Source organism: Vipera ursinii (assembly GCF_947247035.1).
Source record: "Vipera ursinii genome assembly, chromosome: 13".
Taxonomy (NCBI): Eukaryota; Metazoa; Chordata; class Lepidosauria; order Squamata; family Viperidae; genus Vipera; species Vipera ursinii.
The window spans coordinates 1725273-1743839 of record NC_139526.1 but is presented as its reverse complement, the minus strand read 5'-3'; the positions used below and the strand labels follow the sequence as shown (position 1 = coordinate 1743839).

The window sequence follows — 18567 nt, the reverse complement described above, 5'->3', positions numbered from 1 at the left end:
CTTGCTTGGAGGACTTTGCCAATTGATGGGAAATTTATTCAGTAATGAACAGAGGGGGATTCCAGACCCCCCAGATGATGAAGACAACTTTTAAGAGAGGAGGCAGGGGAAACAGAACCCAAATCCAAGCTGTAGCTTCTCTCCAGATAGACTGGGGGCGGGGGGGGGGAGGAGCTGTCTTCACATGCTCAAGGGTGCTCCCAGACGCTCCAGTGGCAAGTGCTTTGATCCAAAATGCAGCCCTGTTCCTCCAGGAGGCTGGCAGAGAGGAATGCCTCCCCAGCTCCCCTCCCTCCCTCCTCACTTAAAAGGAACCGTCCAAGCAGAGTTGAGGCTAAAAGATCAGAGCTACCAGTAGGCAGGAGAAAAACAGAAGCCAGGCAGCGGATCTCGTGTTCTACTCCAGCAATGCAAGCAGGAGACTCTTTCAGCTGCACAGGGCAGTTGCAGGCACATCACTTGTTTTGCTCATCAGCTACATGACACAGTGCCACTGCTAGAGCATTAGTTGACAGTGCTCACATCATACGTGCAGGAAAGAAAATGGCTCCATGCCTCCCCTTTCCCCAGGTGGGCCTCCTGGCACCCTTGCCCACAAAGCAGGAGGGGAGCAGCAGGGCAGAGGAGGTGGGGGCCAGCAATCTCTCCTTCCCATTCCAGGAGAGCAACAGGACTTGGTGGTTGGATGAGTTTCAGAGCAGAAATTCCTGCTTACTTGAAGCTTCAGAGAATGCAGCATCCATAGCAGCGATTCGGCACCAGACCACTGAAAATTTGTTATTTTGGATATGCATGAATTAAGCAAGAATCACAAAAGGTCTATTGGCAGCTGAAAAATGTAAGATACCAATTAAAATCCAGCTACAAGATTCAACAAGACATGTGTCATTTTGTTTCTATGGGCCCCTGGCTCTATTCAAGCCACGGAGTCTGATCACAGATGAAATGTGTGTGATCATCTATTTGAGCTGCAACTCTCTGCAAATAAGCTGGCTGAACCCAGGGAGATTTACGTCTTATGGAGAAACTTGTTTAGGACTGCACGGATCCCGTTTTCAGGGTAATCCAGAGCTGTTGATTGTAGCAGAGGCACCATGTTTACCCAAGTTAGACTAAGATAAATACAAGTAAGTTAAGAGTTCAATGGGATCAAGTTTATTACCACACCTTAGTTTCATTTATAGGAATACTTGTTTTCTGTAAGCTTTTCCTAAAAAGATAAGTTTCATAATGGCCTACATAAAATTTGCCAGGTACCGTAGTAAAGTCTTCCTTCAGTCATTACAATTTTGGTAAGTTCTGTTTTTGAAAAATCTACTTTCTCCTACTTGCAAAGCTTACTCCAAGGAAATCCTACTGAGTTCAATGGAATTTATTATAACTATTTGCAGCGTTACAAAAATAATCCTTGAGATATCTTAGGATACAACAGCTCAGAGGGCTATCTTTAACACTAGGTATACTTGTAGGTATTGCTTGCGTAAAATTAAGACGTTTTTGTCATATACTCAGAATAATTATTTTCTGCTTATTCTGCAGAATAAATGACACAGAATAACTAGACCAACACGTCTATTTTTTCCCCAAATTCTTTTCCTCTTCCACGGCTTCATAATTTCTCAGAATAACAACCAATCTCTAACCTGGATAACTGTAGAAAACGGCCTACCTAGGAGGTGTTACAATTCCCAAGCCTCTTTAAAATTTATCATTTCGAGGGCGCTAGATGGCCTCAGCAGCAGATGGCGGCCCTCTCCATCCGGCAAGAAACACAACAGGCCTGTGAGTGTAATTCCCCAGCATCCTTTTCAAGTAAAAGTAAAATGGAAATTCACTACTGGCATTCCACAACTAGCAGGCCTGGAACCAAAGCCTCTCTGGCGGTTACGAGGAAGAATATGGCGGTGACATGGTGCCCAGGTTGGCCCCGGAAGGCCTTCGGCTGCATCTGCTAGCTTGGAAGACAGGATTCCTTACATCCGGATGTGCTGCTCTAAGCAAACTCCCTTTGTGCTGTGGAAAGAAAAGGCCAACTACTAAGTCCACAAAGCAGCAACGGTAGCACCTTCAGAGCCAAGCGCTCTTGGACTACGAAGAGAAATGGCCAAAGAAAGCTACTTAAGGCACAGAGGCTCCCCCAGTTATGGCAACAGCAGTGTGTGTGTGTGTGTGGGGGGAAGCCTGGGAAAAAACATCCAGCTAAGCAACATGTGATGGCACATTTCCCACGTAACCCCTCCCTCCTGGTGACAGATACGAAAAGATTCACCACAAAGTTTAAAAAGAGTTGACCCTTTTTGGATTCAGAGTGGAAACTGTAGCCTACCGACACCAGAAAGGTTACAAAAGCCTAAGGACAAGGAAGAGAACGGCTGGTGAAATCCCCCCGAGTTTACGTACAGTTGAAAAGTTGTTATTAACGTTCCAAGAAAAAGAGATGAGGAAAACCTATTTCTCCGACGCCCAATTACAAGCCCAAACAATGGTATTTATCTATGAAGAATTATGAAAATATCCGCCTCTTGTCCAAGCCATGTAGAAAATCCAGAGTGATGTATTGTTTTTTTTGTCGAAATCTGAAGAGCTGTAGAGTTGAAGTGTATTACACACAGTGTTTTGTAAATTAAGATTTATTGATTTCCATTGTATTTGCTTTTTTTAAATATGGTTGAAGCTGCCGCAGAACAAGAGCTCCTGCTGCTGGACTGCTTTAAGTTAAAAATGGACTAATGGCGAGAGATCCCCACCTCTGGCGTTCTCCCAGGCCTTCCGAGATGGCGTGGGTCAAGAAGTTCCAGGACCACTCCCATCCGGGCCTCTTCCAGCAGTGTCCTTAAGATTCCGAGTCCGTCTCCATGCCAGAGGTGAGCGTGCCTTCAAAAGTACTGCCACTTCCCTAGCACCGTGTCCTTGATTGCATCCACGTACTGAGTGGGCACCCAGTAGACCCAGTAGTAAGAGGCTTCTGTGGGACCCAACTGGAAAGCCTAAGGAGGGGAGGAGGAGCCACAAGTCAGCCTCAGGTGATTTTAGAAGCTCTACATTTACTTCCAGTTTTAGGATCAAGGGTTTTACGTCAGAAACTCTTACCTGGATACCAACGATATAAGCCAAACATTACAGCAGTAAAGTAACAATCTCAGTTCCAGGTCATCTCCTGGAAAGTTTGACACACACACCCCGCACAACTCCATTCTTCCTACTCAGTAAGGCTGGCAGATTTTCAGCTACCCCACAAGGAGGCCCAAGGAAGCTGTTTTCTCCTCCCCTTGGATCCTGCAGTCTGGTTGCCAATTCCTCCGTGCCACAAACCATGGTCTGCTGCTTCATTTGAACTGGCCAGTTAGAGAACTGAGCTTGCTCTTCAAACGGAGATCGCGTCCACAGGCTGAAACTGGTTTGCAATCTAGCTGCATTGTGAACGTATAGACCAGCTTGACAGGCCAAGAGACAACAAGCCAGATTTTGAACCATAGTTGTTACCACTGATGTGCAATGAGGACAAAGCGGTAACTGCAAGGTGCAGTTTCCCCCAGATGCAAGACCACCTGTCAGCATTACCGGGGGACTGGTGGGCTTATCAGGTGAATAGCACCCTGACAGGACCTCCCTGTTCTGCTCCTCCATAGAGCGGGGGAGGCGGGACACTGCCTGAAGCAGGATTTTGGCATGGAGCCTCTGTAGCAGGGGGTACCTGCCGCCGCCACCACCGGAATCCAGAGGCAGCCCTCTTGTCTCTGGGGGCTGTCTGCAAATGCCCCACGATGTACACATTTCTTGAAAGAATTCTGCTTTGATTTCAGGACGGCCTTTTCCGGAGCAAAAGGGCTGCCTGCCAGAGGGCCCTGGCCCCGTGGAAGTGGAGCTCCTACAGCAGGCAGCTCCTTTGCTTCAGCCACCTAACGTCCCAGGGAATCATTTCCCAACCGCAATTGGGAATGCAGGGATTGTGGTTGTTGAGTGAAGCAATCGTATGACTGCTTCACTCAATGGCCAAAGATTCTGATCACAATTGTGGATGCAAGTCTACCTATAGTCCAAATAGGGGATGACTATGTTATGAATGACAACAATAAGATGGATCTGGGCAAACTTTAGCTACAGCTGCCGCCGGCTCTTTCAAGTCCAAGAGGAGCCCCAATTGTACAGTTTCCCCTGGGGAAGCACAACCCCCCTGAGAACGAAATCTCACACATGCTCAGATAGAGCTGATCTCCCAACTCAGAGCCGGCCCCTAACAGCCTCCAGCCCCTCTCAAAAGCATCACTTGGGTAGCCTGGGGGTGAAGACGGACAACTGGGATTCATCAGCATACTTTGGACACTCGACCTGTGCCTTTAGATGACCTCTCCCAGCAATCCCATGTAGATCTTAAATATGAGAGGGGAGGCCACTGATCTCTGAGGAGGCTTAAGCTTCGCTCTCTCGCTTCTACTGCTTCCACGCACCAACCTAGGAGATAGAAGAAAAGCCACTGCAGAACAGCCCCCCCCAAACCCTGAAGTCGGTCCAGGTGGACGTCACAATCGAGCTGCTGAGACAATGGGAAGAGTCGCACTGCCTCTCCTGCTCTGCCAGAGGTCATCCGCGAGTGCAATCAATGCTGAAAGGATTCCAGGTAATCTTTTTCTTCCAGGATTCTCTGGAACTGCAGCTCAACCATCTTCTCCAGACCTTTCCTCAAAAGGGGAAGTGAGATACTAAATGGAAATTGTCCACTATCTCTGTATCCAGGGATGGTTTCTTGAGGAGGAGGCACAAACCACCCCTTCACTCAAGGAGAAAGCCACTACAGCAACCCATTTTCTTCCGACGGCCTTGCCAGGAAAGAGGGACACGGATCTATCCTACAGGTAGCTGCTGCTCTAACAATTCTGAGAACTCAAGACTCACGGGATAAAACTCCTCCCAGGGAAAGGGCAAGTCCAAAAGAACGAGCCTGGCTCTCCCCAGCGTTCTCTGCTGCTCATTTTCTGGGGCTCCTCTGAAAGGCGAGGGGGCCCTGAGACAGGCTTACAAGGGGAGGCCACTCGGGGTCCGTCCAATCTCATGTTTTGTCCCCTCATTTCAAGCGAGGAATCAGGCTGTGGTCAAACTGCCCCTCAGAGCCTCGGAAAACTCCCAAACGCACTCAGGATATTAACGGGATGCACCGGGTAGCTGAAGATTCCAAAAGCTCCCAGAAAAACAGACGGGACTGACCACAACCAAGAGCAGACATTACACCAGATCGTGTTGCACCTGCCCCAAGACAAAAAAAGAGATCCAGGGCACGCCCACCATAGCGTGCTGGGTGCTTGATGATCTGTGTTCAGTTCACGGTTATCGCACTAGCCATGAATTCCTGGGGCACTTCAGTTTCTGCACTGAGTGGAGGCAAGTCACTCTGTCTGCCCGGTTCAGGAGACCCCCGGAGCAGCCCTCATCGTGAGCAGGGAAGCTGCAGAATAGCAGGCAGCCAAGACTAGAGCAACAATCCTGACTGACAGGAAGGTCTCATACTGGATTTTGGGGGCAGACCCTCCACCCCTCTCCCAGCCTTGGAATGAGGCCAGCTGCTAACCCAAGGCCTCTTCCGTGCTCATCCAAGCCTTGGTGAAACATTCCACATCTATCGTTGCACAACAATGGACGGGGGAGACCCGTTTCAGGCTGACCTGGCATTCAGCAGTTGGAGACCAAGTCACCTGAAGGTCAGAGGCTCTGGGAGTTGGGATGACTGCAGATGGGGGAGAGAGCTGGCTAACTGCCAAGGATGATTGCTACGAGGAGGAGGCAGAAAAGACCCGACTGGCTTTACTTAAATACTTTAAAGTTGCTAAGATGCCTGTCCTGACTTGTTGAGGGACCAACAAGAACTGCTGCCTCCGTGGATAAACTCTGCTGGAGCCCCTCAAGCGGATCGCCTTTGCCCATGGGAAGGCATCAATTCTCAGCTGAAGCCACTTACCATCATGTGATAATCTTCATGCCCTTCAATGGGTTCGCTCACCACGTTCTTGATGGATCCCATGGGTAACTTTTCTGTTCTTTCTACATTGAAAGATACAAAATGTTTGGATAACTGATGTTCCACATTTCCTCATATTTTCCCCTCCCACCCACCAAGCTTATCTTATACCATCATGAAATCTTTTACATGCTCTTGTCTTATTGGACATGCAGCCTATGGTTGGATAAACAGTCAACTTTAGTAACTAGTATCTACGTCAAACTACATCAAACTAACTACATATTCTGATCTTAGTTGTTTTCCCGCACATCTATCACCAGGCTAGGTAACATCTTCAGTGCATGGAAGGTTGGTGTTTACCGACTGGCCTTGCTTCGTGATTCCTTCCTTGACAGTGGAACAGCCCAACTAAGTCTATCAAGACCGGCTACGACAGTTAGTCGTCAGTTAATGACGGGAATTGGGACTGGAATTTCAATCACTAAGCAACAAAGTTGTAAACCATGATATTATGTGATGGCAGCCCCCTTTACCATCATTATCCAAAACCCACAGGTTGTTAGGTGAGGACTCAGCCTGATGCAAGCCATTACCAGCTTCGTACCGCCCAGCTCTGAGCCTTGGTTTGATAAGGGACTGCCTCCTCTTGAGCTACACCCCACCCCCCATGGTGGCGCAGAGTTTAGAATGCAGATTGCAGGCAAACTCTGCTCACAGCCTGGAGTTTGATCCTGACCAGCTCAAGGTCGACTCAGGCTTCCACCCTTCCAGGATCTGTCAAATGAGGACCAAGATTGCTGGGGGCAACGTGCTGACATTGTAAACCAATCAGTTGTTGTTGTTGTTAGTTGCGAAGTCATGTCCGACCCATCGCGACACTATGGACAACGTTCCTACAGGCCTTCCTGTCCTCTACCATCTTCTGGAGTCCATTTAAGCTCACGCCTACTGCTTCAGTGACTCCATCCAGCCACCTCATTCTCTGTCGTCCCCTTCTTCTCTTGCCCTCAATCTTTCCCAGCATTAGGCTCTTCTCCAGTGAGTCCTTCCTTCTCATTAGGTGGCCAAAGTGTTTGAGTTTCAGCTTCAGGATCTGGCCTTCTAAAGAGCAGTCAGGGTTGATCTCCTCTAGGACTGACCGGTTTGATCGCCTTGCAGTCCAAGGGACTCGCAGGAGTCTTCTCCAGCACCATAGTTCAAAGGCCTCAATTCTTTGGCGCTCAGCCTTTCTTATGGTCCAACTTTCACTGCCATACATTGCAACTGGGAAGACCATAGCCTTGACTATACGCACTTTTGTTGACAGGGTGATGTCTCTGCTTTTTAGTGTGCTGTCTAGATTTGCCATGGCTTTCCTCCCGAGGAGCAAGCGTCTTTTAATTTCTTGGCTACAGTCCCCATCTGCAGTGATCTTGGAGCCCAGGAAAATAAAATCTGTCACTACCTCCATTTCTTCCCCATCTATTTGCCAGGAATCGAGAGGTCCGGATGCCATGATCTTGGTTTTCTTAATGTTTAGTTTCAACCCAAGTTTTGCACTCTCCTTCTTCACCCGCAACAAGAGGCTCTTTAGTTCTTCTTCACTTTCTGCCATTAAGAGTGGTATCATCTGCATATCTTAGGTTGTTATTTCTTCCAGCAATCTTAATTCCAACTTTTGATTCAACCAATCAGAGAGTACCGCAAAGCACTAGAGACGGTCTATAAGTCTAAGTGCTGCTGCTATCGCTGCCCTTTTGGCCGCCCCCCTTCCCACTGCCACCAGCTGCCCAGCCCTGTGTGCCATCTCACCTGGCTACACTGCACACCATTACGTGCCGGTGCAGCCGGGGCTTCTCTCACACCCTGCCCAGAGCCATCTTTTGCAAAAAGAAGCCTGGCGGGTAGAAGGAGGCCCAGCTGGTTCTGCAGCAGTGCAGTACGTGGTGTGGCAGGTTAGCTGATGACACGCAGCCTAAATGTAAGTGGGCTGGAGTTTGCTCACATGGCCACCATCGGCGTACTGCAATGTCCAGAACTTCAGGAACCAATCATTGAATAAATGAATGTTAAGCAAGAAATACTTCTTAAACAATCCACCTGCAAACTTTACTCTTCCTTGTACTGATGATGGTATCTACACTGGTTAAGAGAAATATATGTAGGAACAACCAAGCTCAGAGTTCAAGAAGAACTCAGCTGCTTAGCTCTAAACAAAATTAGATAACGACAAAATTATCAAATTGTGCATTTACTGGAGCAAAGCATTCTGCCCATTTATTTAAAGATGTAGCTTCAAAAGAGATATCAGTAAGCAAAGAAAATTACTGAACTATGCTCAATATAACATTAACAAAAAATAAACTATGCCACACAAAACAGATTGAGTTGTTTTTGTAATATGAAAAAAGTACACATATTTTGCACTTAGTGGAGCAAATCATTCTGTGCCCATTGATCCCATTACGAGATACTTATTTACTTGCTATAATTTATATTCTACTCAATTCCACAAGCCTCTAAGGAGCTAAAACATATGCTTAAATATAGGTAGTCCTCGACTTACAATTTAGTGACTGTTTGAAATTACAAAGTGAAAAAAATGACTTATGACTAATTTTCACACTTATGACTGTTGCAGGATCCCCAGGGTCAGGGATCTAAATTCAGATGCTTGGCCACTGACTCATATTTATGACGGTCGCAGTGTCCCAGGGTCAGGTGATCCCCTTTTTGCAACCTTCTGACAAGCAAAGTCAATGGGGAAGCCAGATTCGCTTAGAACCTGTGTCACTAACTAAACAACTGCTGTGATTCACTCAATAACTGTGGCAAGAAAGGTTGTAAAATGGTGCGAAATTCATTTCATAACTGTCTCGCTAAGAGCAGCAATTTTGGGCTCAATTGTGGTCATACGTATTGCAGAATATATGCTACCAGACCAAAATTAAGCCTGCATAATTATTTTAGAAGCATTTAAAATTGAATTAACAGTATTTGCTGTTAAAAAAAGATCAGCGAGAGCAACATTGCTTAACAGCACCCCCCCACACACACACTCTATATGGCTTACAGTGAAATCTCAAGAGAGAAAAACAGCCCCATAGATTCCATCCTACAGAGAGTTTTCTCTCCACGGGAGCTTCACCACTGCCTCTCGGTTAGCAGCCCAAGTCTTTCGCTCGCCTTTCAGCCAGCTGAGGCAACGGCCTCAAGTGCCAGGCAGCAGGGCTGGAGGGGCTCCAGGCGGTCTTGAGGCTGCCCTCCTGTTTCTCAGAACTGGAAACTTTTGCCCTAAAAGCATCGAGTCAAGGGGCAGCAAAAGACACTCCTGTCACTAATGTTTTGGCTCTTTAAGCTTCACACATTGCGCACGAATCAAAATGGAGCAACTTAAATAGGCTCAATTCACGGGTGAATTGGATTCAGTGAGGCTCACCAGCTCAGACGCAATAACCCAGAAATCACAAAGTACTGTTATCACATAAAGCTAAGCTTTCAGGATCTCAACAATCACGCAACTTGGGCACGCACCTTTAGTGCCAATCCAGAGCTGATCTTGTTCAAGTTTAAAGGTTAGCCGTACTTTTCCACCTGACTTGTTGTACATGCCCGATAAAGGAACGGTTGGCAGACGCTCCTAAAGAGGTTGAGACACAAGGTTTCTATGAACAAAGCAACTTACAGTACGACTTACACAGGAAGAATGTTTGCAAGATGTGGATTTTGCTATTCTAGAGAAAAGAAGAACTAGGGTGACATGATAGCAGTATTCCAGTAAAAGAAAAATTATCAGTGAAAGAATTAATCATATTTAATAAACATAGAACAATATATACGGTAACTTGGGTAAATTAAATAATGTATTATATAGTACTGGACATTGAGGCAAAAGCAATAGAAGGCAGAAATTTGTCCAGAAAAGTGCAAAGAACAGCAACTAAGATGATTAAAGGTCTGGAGACTAAAGCATACGTAGAACGGCTGCAGAATTTGGGAAAGGCCAGTCTAGAGAAAAGAAGGAGTAGGGGGGATATGATGGCAGGGTTCCAGTATTTGAGAGGATGCCACAAGGAGGAGGGAGTCAATTTATTCTCCAAAGCACCAGAAGGCAAAACAAGAAACAATCAATGGAAACCAATCAAGGAGAGAAGCAACCTGGAATTAAGGAGAAACTTCCTAACAGCGAGGACAATGAACCAGGGGAACTGCTTGCCTTCAGACGTTGTGGGTGCTTCATCACTGGACAGCCACTTGTCTGAAATGATACAGGTTCTCCTGCTTGAGCAGGGGGCTGGACTAGAAGACCTCCAAGGTCCCTTCCAGCTCTACTCTGATTCATTGATTGAAGGAGAAACACTATATTCTCTTTACTGCCTCTCATAAAAACAGAACAACCAGAATTGCCGATCCCTGGCCCTTCGATTCTTGTTTCTTACCTGGACACCCTTGACAGAAGGCATCACATCTTCAGGCTTCCCTTTATCCAAGACTTTCCTATGTTGCTGTAAAGCAGAAATAAAAATTAACCAAAAAATGATAGAAGCCTCGCAGGATTTCCACTGTGCTTACTTGCCAGCATATTAATGAGAAACCTAAAAATTCTGAGATGTGCAACCTTCAGTCAGAAAATAGCAGCCTATAAATAAGGTGCAAACAGATACTAATTAAAAGAGACCAGTGTTGTTATTGTATTGCATTTCTTCCTTGTGGAGCAGAATTCATGTTTTCTCAACAAATAATCGGCTGAAGTTACACAGAAAATCTAGATGGTATAGGCAACTTTTTCAAATTCAGAGGTTGAGTTGAAGGAATGTGTTTTTACTTTGGTCAATATATATTTCTCTATGTGCTCACAGAGATGGAGGCTGCAAACCAAGCTGCAACCTCTACTTTAAAAATTCTGCAACTTGCTGCACTGCACGACAACCTTGGTGCAGGTGCTCACAGAGCCTCTGAATGGGGAGACCAAAACATTTGGAACATTTGCCTAAATGCACTCTAGTTTACTGCAGCTACAGAGTTCTACCGTTATAGAATCAAGGTGGTTGGATTTGCAGAAACTCATTCACAAGATCACCAAGTGGGAAGGAGGTAATACCGAGAGGTGATAAATCATGGGAAATATTAGCAGCATCAGCATTGACAAAAATGCAAGGCAATAAGAGGAGCCAGCAAAAAAAAGTAGAGCAGTTATAAATAATTTATGGTGAACCAACCAAAGGTTTTGGAAAGTTTAAAGTAGTCTGCCTGTGCATGCTCACTTACTTAATAGTTAAAAAATAAAACCTTGTTTACCACCAGTAAACAAGCCACTGAGATGGCAAGAAAATAACAGCAAGGGGGGGAAAGATAGGATTACAAGAAAATACTTTATCTGAGAAACAGGCTGCTTTGCTCCTTGCTGGTAAAATTAACTGGCAGAATTTCAGAAAAGTAATGTTGCCTGGCCCTATTGGAACATGGAGGACAAATCACCCGACACCTTCTACATGTGAAGAATGAGGCATAAGTTCGAAGTCTACTAGATGTCAGAACCGGCAACTCAAAAAGGTGAGTTGGTGACCAAAAAGCATTACTGAATAAGTGCCTGTCCGTGACAAAGCTGGCAGGCGATGAATTGATAGCAAGGACTGCTTCCACCCCTCTTAAAACTGAAGCGTTAGTGGAGAAGGAGGACCAAAATACAAAGCTTCAGCTCAACAAAACGTAAAGAGCCCCTTTCCCAACGGGCCTACGGTTCAGTAGAGTTTACCTTTGCTAGAAGTGAAAAGCACCCTCAAACCCGTCGGTACCAGCTGGTGGCTCCAACTGACCTTTTGTCTGCAGAGGGGCTCTTTTTTGGCCTCTTCGGACTTCACTTCCTGCTGAGCGGCATCTTTGGGTGTGTTGACTGCCAAGACGTCATTGATAGTCGAGCCCACCACCATTATTTTCGCCCCGCTGATGACTTTAATTTCTCGCAAGGTTTTCTCCTCCGGGAGCAGCCCCTTGAACATGACCTTCTGCATGGCGGGGGGGAGGCCTGCCAGAGAGGAAAGCGAGAGGGAGGCTCAGCGCAGGGGTCTTCCCGGGGGGGGGGCTCAGGCGGAGCTCCTCCTCCTCCTTCTCACCTGTCAGCGAGTGGATCTTCAGCTTCAGCTCCGCTCCGGTGCTGTCCAGAGGGAACTTCAGGTCGTACTTGTTTTTGTTCCAGATGACTTTCAGCTCCACCAACTCCTTCCCCGTCTCGGCTTCGCCCCCGTTGCTCACCGAGGCCTCCGGGTCGGCGGGGCCGCTCGGGGGCTCCTGGGCAGGCGGCGAGCCGTTCTCCTCTTCGCCCTGGCGGCCCTCCGCGTCCAGGCCGGCTTCCTCCGAGTCTGCGAAAAGGAAGGCAAGGCAAACGGCGATAGACCCGCCACCCGGGCTCCCTGCGCGGCCCCCCGCGCCGCCCCCTCTCGGCGGACGCCCCGCGCGGAGCCGCGGCAGGCCGGAGGCGCCGGGCGGGCGGGCGGGCGTGGGGGGCTCCCCGCCGACGGCGCGGCCTCCGCCGAGGCCCCCTCCCGCCCCGGGCCCCCCGCCTCGCGCGCCGCGCGGAACGGCCGGTCTCGCTCACGCGCACCGGGGGAGGCAGAGGCGGCCGCCATGATGATTGTGTACAGCCCGGCCGCGGGGCGCGTCGGGAAGGGCGCCGCGATTGGCCCTCGCCGGCCACCGTGGCCGCGCGCCCCGCCCGAGGGGCGGCTCCGCCCGAGAGCCCCGCCCGCCGGGGGGGCGGTGCCTGTGGCGCGGGGGCGGGGCTTCCGCGTGGGCTCATGGCGCGCGCCGTGCGGGTGAGGTTCGCGCCCAGCCCGACCGGTGAGTGCCGCGGCTCCGCCCGAGGCAGGAAGGAAGGGCGGCTTCTTCCCCTCGGCCGCCTTCGGGGCTCCCCATCGCGGCCCCCGGGCGAAGAGGCGCGGATGGCCGCGCTAGGCTTGGCTGCCCCAGCGGGGCGCTTTTACGCCTGGGCGGGTTAGCGCAGCGTTTCCCAACCTTAGGAACTTGAAGATGCGTGGACTTCAACTCCCAGAATTCCCCAGCCAGCTATGCTGGCTGGGGAATTCTGGGAGTTGAAGTCCACGCCTCTTCAAGTTCCTAAGGTTGGGAAACGCTGGGTTCGCGGGCTGCAAGAGCCGGCAGAGCCACAAGCGGGGACGGCCAGAGCAGGACTCCTTTGGAGGAGAGAAGCTCTCTTCTTGGCCTCGGGCCCTTCCGGCTCTCTCGGCTCCACAGTCGAACGCAAACCAGCCCGCCGCCTGCCCGGCTTTCATAGGCAGCGGTTGCTGGGCCGGCTAAGGAGCAGCCCGGGCGCGGCCCATTTTGCAGGCCGCCTGTCCTCCCCCACCTGCCCTCTGCAATCTCAGGGTTCGCATCTGGGCAAATTCTCCTCTCCTCCGCGCTTTCCCCTTTGCCTTGGAAGAGTGAGGAAGATTCTCAGGGATGACTCACACCCTGGACGGTACCTCTTGACTTTCCTACCATCCGGTAGGAGATATAGGAATATAGCCAGCCGCACCAACAGGCTGAAGAACAGCTTTTATCCGTGGGCTGTTAGGCTTTTAAATGGGACGTAATCCTATGCAGAATTGACTTGGGAGGCCGGTGTGTGGTGTAGTTGGTTCACATAGTGTGGTGGGATGGAGGGTTTGTTGTCACTGTGTGTTGGGGGGAGAGAGCAGGGGGGGGGGGGAGGCTCAGCTAATCTCAATGTACACATGTTGTACTTTGACAATAAAGGTTTATTATTTATTATTAAAAGCTCCTGACGAGCCCATTTCCTCCTTTTAAAAAATCCTCCCTTGCCCCCCTCCCCATGCCTGCATGCATAAGCGGGTAGAGGGACCAAGCCTCCCTTTCAAATCCCAGGGCCGAGGTGGTGTCCCCCGGGATTCTGGAAAGAGGGCGTTTTTCCTGGGAACTAAGCTGTGCTTTCCCTGGCTAGTAGCTCTCTCCGCTGAAGAGGCCGCTGGCTCTGCTCAGCCTTCCCTCACCGGGATTTTGCTAACCTGCCCGTTTCCTCTGAGCTCTGCTGTCCTCTTTGAACAGGCTTTCTACATTTGGGAGGGCTCCGGACTGCTCTGTACAACTATCTCTTTGCCCGAAAACACCGGGGCAGCTTTATCCTTCGACTGGAAGACACCGATCAAAGCCGTGCGGTAGCAGCAGCCTCTGAAAGCATAGAAGATGCATTGGAGTGGGCAGGTAAGGAACCGGAGCCTGTTGAAGGGGATCAGGCCTGCCTGGTTTTTTTTTATCCCTTTTAAAAGCCTTGCCTTTTGCCATCGTTTTGACAATATTTTTCTGCCAGTGTGTTGCCCCCGTCGTCTCCGGGGCCCTGAGAAACGTTGGGGGGAAAGGGTTACATGTGGCTGCAAGGGATCCGTCCCTGTTCCAGACCCATTTTGTGAGTATTGGAGGCGGAGGTTCTGTAGAAAGTATGGATCCTGATCTTTGCTCAGTACACCTCCTGGCAGTAACGGTCCATCCGGTCTCCGTTTCTAGTCCTGTTGGAGGCTTAAACCCCATACCAGCAATAGGAACGCTACAGCTTCCTCAGGTCTGTTAGTGCGCTCCTGAATATTGTGCAGTGATGTCCAGAGTAGAGAGAGCTATCCTTCCTACTGTTGATAAGCCTGTCAAGTGTTGGGAAGATTCCTGTGGCCTTCCTTGAAGTCTTGCCATTACTCGATACTTGTGGCCTGATTCTTCCCAGGTCGCTGTAACCCTCTTGGTAAAGAGACCTTAGGCATGCGATCGATCAACTTTTAGTCCCCCGGCCTCCTGAGAATGAAATGTGCAGACTTACAGCATATCAGCAGATGTGCCACCAACTGGAGCTCTTCTCTAGCTTACAGGGCTCCTTGAGGGTGGAGGGGCAGAGCCTGTGTGGCCGATGGATTGGGCTGGACTGTGGTTTTTGTCGTCACTCTGTCTCGCTCATAGTTGTTGCCTGCCTGCAGGCCTGCCGCCGGATGAGAGCCCTCGCCGAGGCGGCCCTGCCGCCCCTTACCAGCAGTCCCTACGGTGTGACCTATATAAGAAATACACAGAACTGCTTCTTGAGAAAGGGGCTGCCTATCACTGTTTCTGCACCCCTCAGCGCCTGGAATTACTAAAGAAGGAAGCATTGCGCAGTCAGCAAACTCCACGGTGAGAACTGTTGATGTAGTGAGGCTAAACTTTAGCATCAGACTCTTAAATTCTTGCTTTCTTCTGTGATTGGTGAAACGGAGATGAACACTGTCCCCTAAAGTCGGCAACGACTGGCGGAGTAAAGTCCGCAGGGACTCCTTTTTTCACCTGTGGTTGGAAGAGGAGGCTGCTTTATACAAACAGGAGTAACTTTAGTTTTGCAGAGTTGATGCATTCTAGTTCTTTTCCTCCACAGGTATGACAATAGGTGTCGTCACCTAAAACCCAAGGAGGTTGCTGAGAAGCTGTCTCAAGGTGCTGACTACGTGGTGCGTTTTCACCTGGAAGAGCAGTCGGATCCCTTTTGCGATCTAATCCATGGGTGGAGCAGGCACGAGGTGGCCAGTGTGGAAGGTGATCCGGTGATTTTGAAGAGCGATGGCTTTCCAACCTATCACCTGGCTAACGTGGTGGATGATCACCTGATGGAGATCAGTCATGTTCTGCGTGGAGCTGAATGGCTCACCTCCACTTCCAAACACCTCCTCCTCTACAGGGCGTTCGGCTGGGAGCCACCTCATTTTGGGCACCTTCCACTGCTCCTGAACGAAGATGGCAGCAAACTCTCCAAGAGGCAAGGGCATATTTTTGTGGAGGAGCTTGCGCAAAATGGCTATTTGCCGGCCACCCTCCTGGATCTCATGACACACTCTGGCTCGGGGTTTGCAGGTAATGTAGTCGCCTCTTGCAGGGGAAAGAAAGTGGATGTGTGTGTTTTCAGAACCGTTTGTGTCTGTCTTTTCAACCGTGTCAAGGACTGTGCAGGAGCCGGTCTACAAACCCATTTCCTCAGGCATGTTGAGGTGGGAAAGCTTGTCCTCAGCTTGGTTGCAGATTGAGGGATGGGCAGGTAAAGTAGGCTGTGGGTAAAGTAGGAGGAATTAGTGTGGTACCTTTCCATCAAAGGGGGTTGTAGAAATCAGGTATCGTTCAGCAGCTTCTTGGTCTGTTTTGCAGAGAATAGAATGGGACGGACACTAAAGGAGCTGATTGACGAGTTTGATCTGAGCAGGGTTGAAAGGCATTCCGCCCTCCTGGATTTGAAGAAACTGCCAGAATTCAACAGGTGGAGAACATGAAAGGGCTTCAGACACCTCCTGTTGCTCTCTACAGTAGCTCCCTCTTCGGTGTTTTGGAGGCTGGTCCCCCTGCCCCCATTGTCACTCATTCCCCACCTCCTTGAAACTGACTGGGGTAATGAGGGAATTTCTTTCCCCCCGACCTTCTCAAGATGTCAGCGTGTCTTGCTGGAATAGTCCAGAAAATGACTTGGCCAAACTGGACACACTCTAAGGGGTGGCCACAAAGAAGAGGGGGTCAACCTGTGGCTCTGCATTACAAGAGGGCTGCACTGGGAGGGGGGGTGGTTGTTTGGAGTAGTGGGCCGTCTTAGTGAGGTGTGTTCATGTGAAGGGTTGCTGTGGCCCGTTTTGCCTCTGCCTGCATCCGGTACCTTCTTTTGCTTAGGGTTCATCTGGCCCAGCAGATTGCAGATGAGAGGCTACGGCAGAAGCTCGTGGCAGAGGTCCAGGCCTCTGTGGAGGAAGTCTACGGCCAGCAGCTTCCGGAGAGGGAGGTCCTTGAAAAGGGTTACGTAGAGCAGGTGCTGCTGATGAGGCGGGTAAGTCGGAAGCAGTTTGTTTTCAGAGGGGTCTCTGGATTCCTGCCAAATGACCGGGGCCCCATAGATGTGACTTCTCTCTGTGGGGGGGCGGGGTGCCTGCTGGTCTATACTAAGCTAAGGGCAGTTTAGATGAAAGGGCATTTAATCCTTTCCTGACTAGCAAGTCAGGCCTGTTTGCCACACGGCTGGGGTGCTTGGGTGCTGTCAGGATTGGGTGACTTGGCAAGTTGCGCACCAGCTGGAGGACGTCGTCCAGGCAGGGAGCAGGACATGGCGGGGAGAAGGGATTCCCTCCCTCTCCTGGGCTCTGCTCTCAGAACTCCTCCCTCCCTAGGGCCACCTTAGCCGTCTGAAGGACTTGGTGTCCCCCAGCTACGCTTTCTTGTGGATCCGACCCTCTGTGCCTCCCGAGAAGCTGCGGAGTCTCTCCACGGAGACAGACCAGATAGGAAGGGCGGTCCTCAGGTGAACTGGCTGCGGTCTTGGTGGGGAATTCCTACTCGCCTTTTTTTTCATAAACGTCCTCATGTGAAAATGAACATTTTCCCTGCTGGGTAAATTTCATTGGGTCTACCATTTGAGTACAAACGCCATGTGAAAAAAATAATCCGGACTCTTGTGATGACGTCTCTCTGGTGATTTTAATGAAGTGAACGTTTCACTAACTGCCAGAACGGTGGCAGATAAGCAGCTTGAGTTGGTGCCACGCAGTTGGTCTTCAGACGCCTGCCGGATTCAGATTTGGTCCCTTTGACACTCCCCGGGCCACCAAATGGGGTCCGTCAGCGAGCATTTCTGCTGTTTGTCCAAGGCTTCCTCAAAAGGGCCTTGCAGAAATGCCAGATGCTCAGGAATGCGGTTGACCAGCTGGGCCTGCTTCTCTTCTGCTCTGGCTTGACCGTGTCGTCTCCTCCTCAAGGCTGCTGGAAGGGCCAGTGACTCAGAGACCTGAAGAACTTGGCCAGCAACTGAGGCAGCTGCCTGCGCAGATAAGGGGCGCAAAGTACAGCACCATGATGAAGCTCCTCCGCCTCACCCTCAGCGGCCTGCAGGCGAGTCTCCCTCCCCTGTCCTGGGCGTGGCTTGGGAGAACTGCGCTCGCCTGCCCCTCCCTGCGCGGTAACCGCTACTTCCCTTTCAGGACGGGCCCAGCGTTGCCGAGATGATGATCCTGTTGGGACCCAAGGAGGCCAGCCTTCGCATCCAGGGGGCTCTCTGCAGCCAGCTCGCTCCGTGAGGCAAAGGAAGGGCTTCTAAGCATGGTGGAGCTTGGGAAAATATTTTCCCAGGCTTGGGGGCAACGCACAGAGAACTTTTTCTGGTGTTGATGGGTTCAAATGTAATAGAAAAGGGGAAAATATTAGCTGGATCAAAGGCCCTGTTGAAATTAGATACAGACGAGCCCAAGCAGCCCGTGCGGCATTCCCCCTCTTGTAACTCTGGGGAAAAGGATCAAGGATCAATATCTGAAAAGTATGGTACAATAGATGCGGGAGTTAGGAAATTGGGATCAACCCTCTTGTTTTAGTTAAGCCTAAATTTTCCTAATCTGGATGAAAGTCCAAGCTCAGCGCTTTAGGCTGCGTGTCTTTGCCAGGAACAGTTGACTTATCAGAGAGAAGGCCAGGCTGGGACCCTCCTCCCCCCTGATTTGCTAGTTTTCTAGGGCCAGGGAGCTTCCCAGTGGTGAGGTTCTTCCTGCAGCTGAACCTCGTGAAGTCTCCTTCCTTCCTCACCTGTGCAAGGTGAGACTGGGTCCTGAACTCTTCAGCTTTAATCAATAAAGACTTTCACATTGTGA

At 50.0% G+C, this 18567-nt stretch overlaps 2 protein-coding genes across 6 annotated transcripts; one reads left to right on the top strand and one right to left on the bottom strand.

Annotated features, from left to right (window-relative positions):
- Positions 1-2282: 2282 nt before the first annotated feature.
- On the bottom strand, positions 2283-12647 carry UBFD1 (ubiquitin family domain containing 1). 2 transcript variants are annotated; one of them, XM_083373138.1, is made up of 7 exons: positions 12534-12647; positions 12046-12291; positions 11749-11957; positions 10372-10437; positions 9467-9572; positions 5951-6033; positions 2283-2987 (listed from the first exon to the last, which is right to left on the bottom strand). In XM_083373138.1, exons 1-7 carry the CDS (start codon positions 12556-12558, stop codon positions 2877-2879), a joined length of 846 nt encoding a protein of 281 aa, XP_083229264.1. In that variant the 5' UTR covers positions 12559-12647; the 3' UTR covers positions 2283-2876. The 2 variants fall into 2 exon arrangements, with proteins under 2 accessions (XP_083229264.1, XP_083229263.1); XM_083373137.1 differs by having other exon boundaries at positions 12528-12573.
- A 52-nt stretch (positions 12648-12699) lies between these two features.
- Positions 12700-18567, top strand: EARS2 (glutamyl-tRNA synthetase 2, mitochondrial). 4 transcript variants are annotated; one of them, XR_014493718.1, is made up of 9 exons: positions 12700-12769; positions 13997-14152; positions 14911-15100; positions 15339-15811; positions 16100-16208; positions 16610-16763; positions 17112-17231; positions 17686-17818; positions 17908-18567. XR_014493718.1 is itself a non-coding variant. In XM_083373130.1 (9 exons), the coding sequence occupies exons 1-9, from the start codon at positions 12727-12729 to the stop codon at positions 18001-18003; spliced, it is 1485 nt and encodes a 494-aa protein (XP_083229256.1). In that variant the 5' UTR covers positions 12700-12726; the 3' UTR covers positions 18004-18567. The 4 variants fall into 4 exon arrangements, 3 of the variants coding, with proteins under 3 accessions (XP_083229256.1, XP_083229258.1, XP_083229257.1); XM_083373130.1 differs by having other exon boundaries at positions 17101-17231; XM_083373131.1 differs by lacking the exon at positions 12700-12769 and adding an exon at positions 13376-13409 and having other exon boundaries at positions 17101-17231.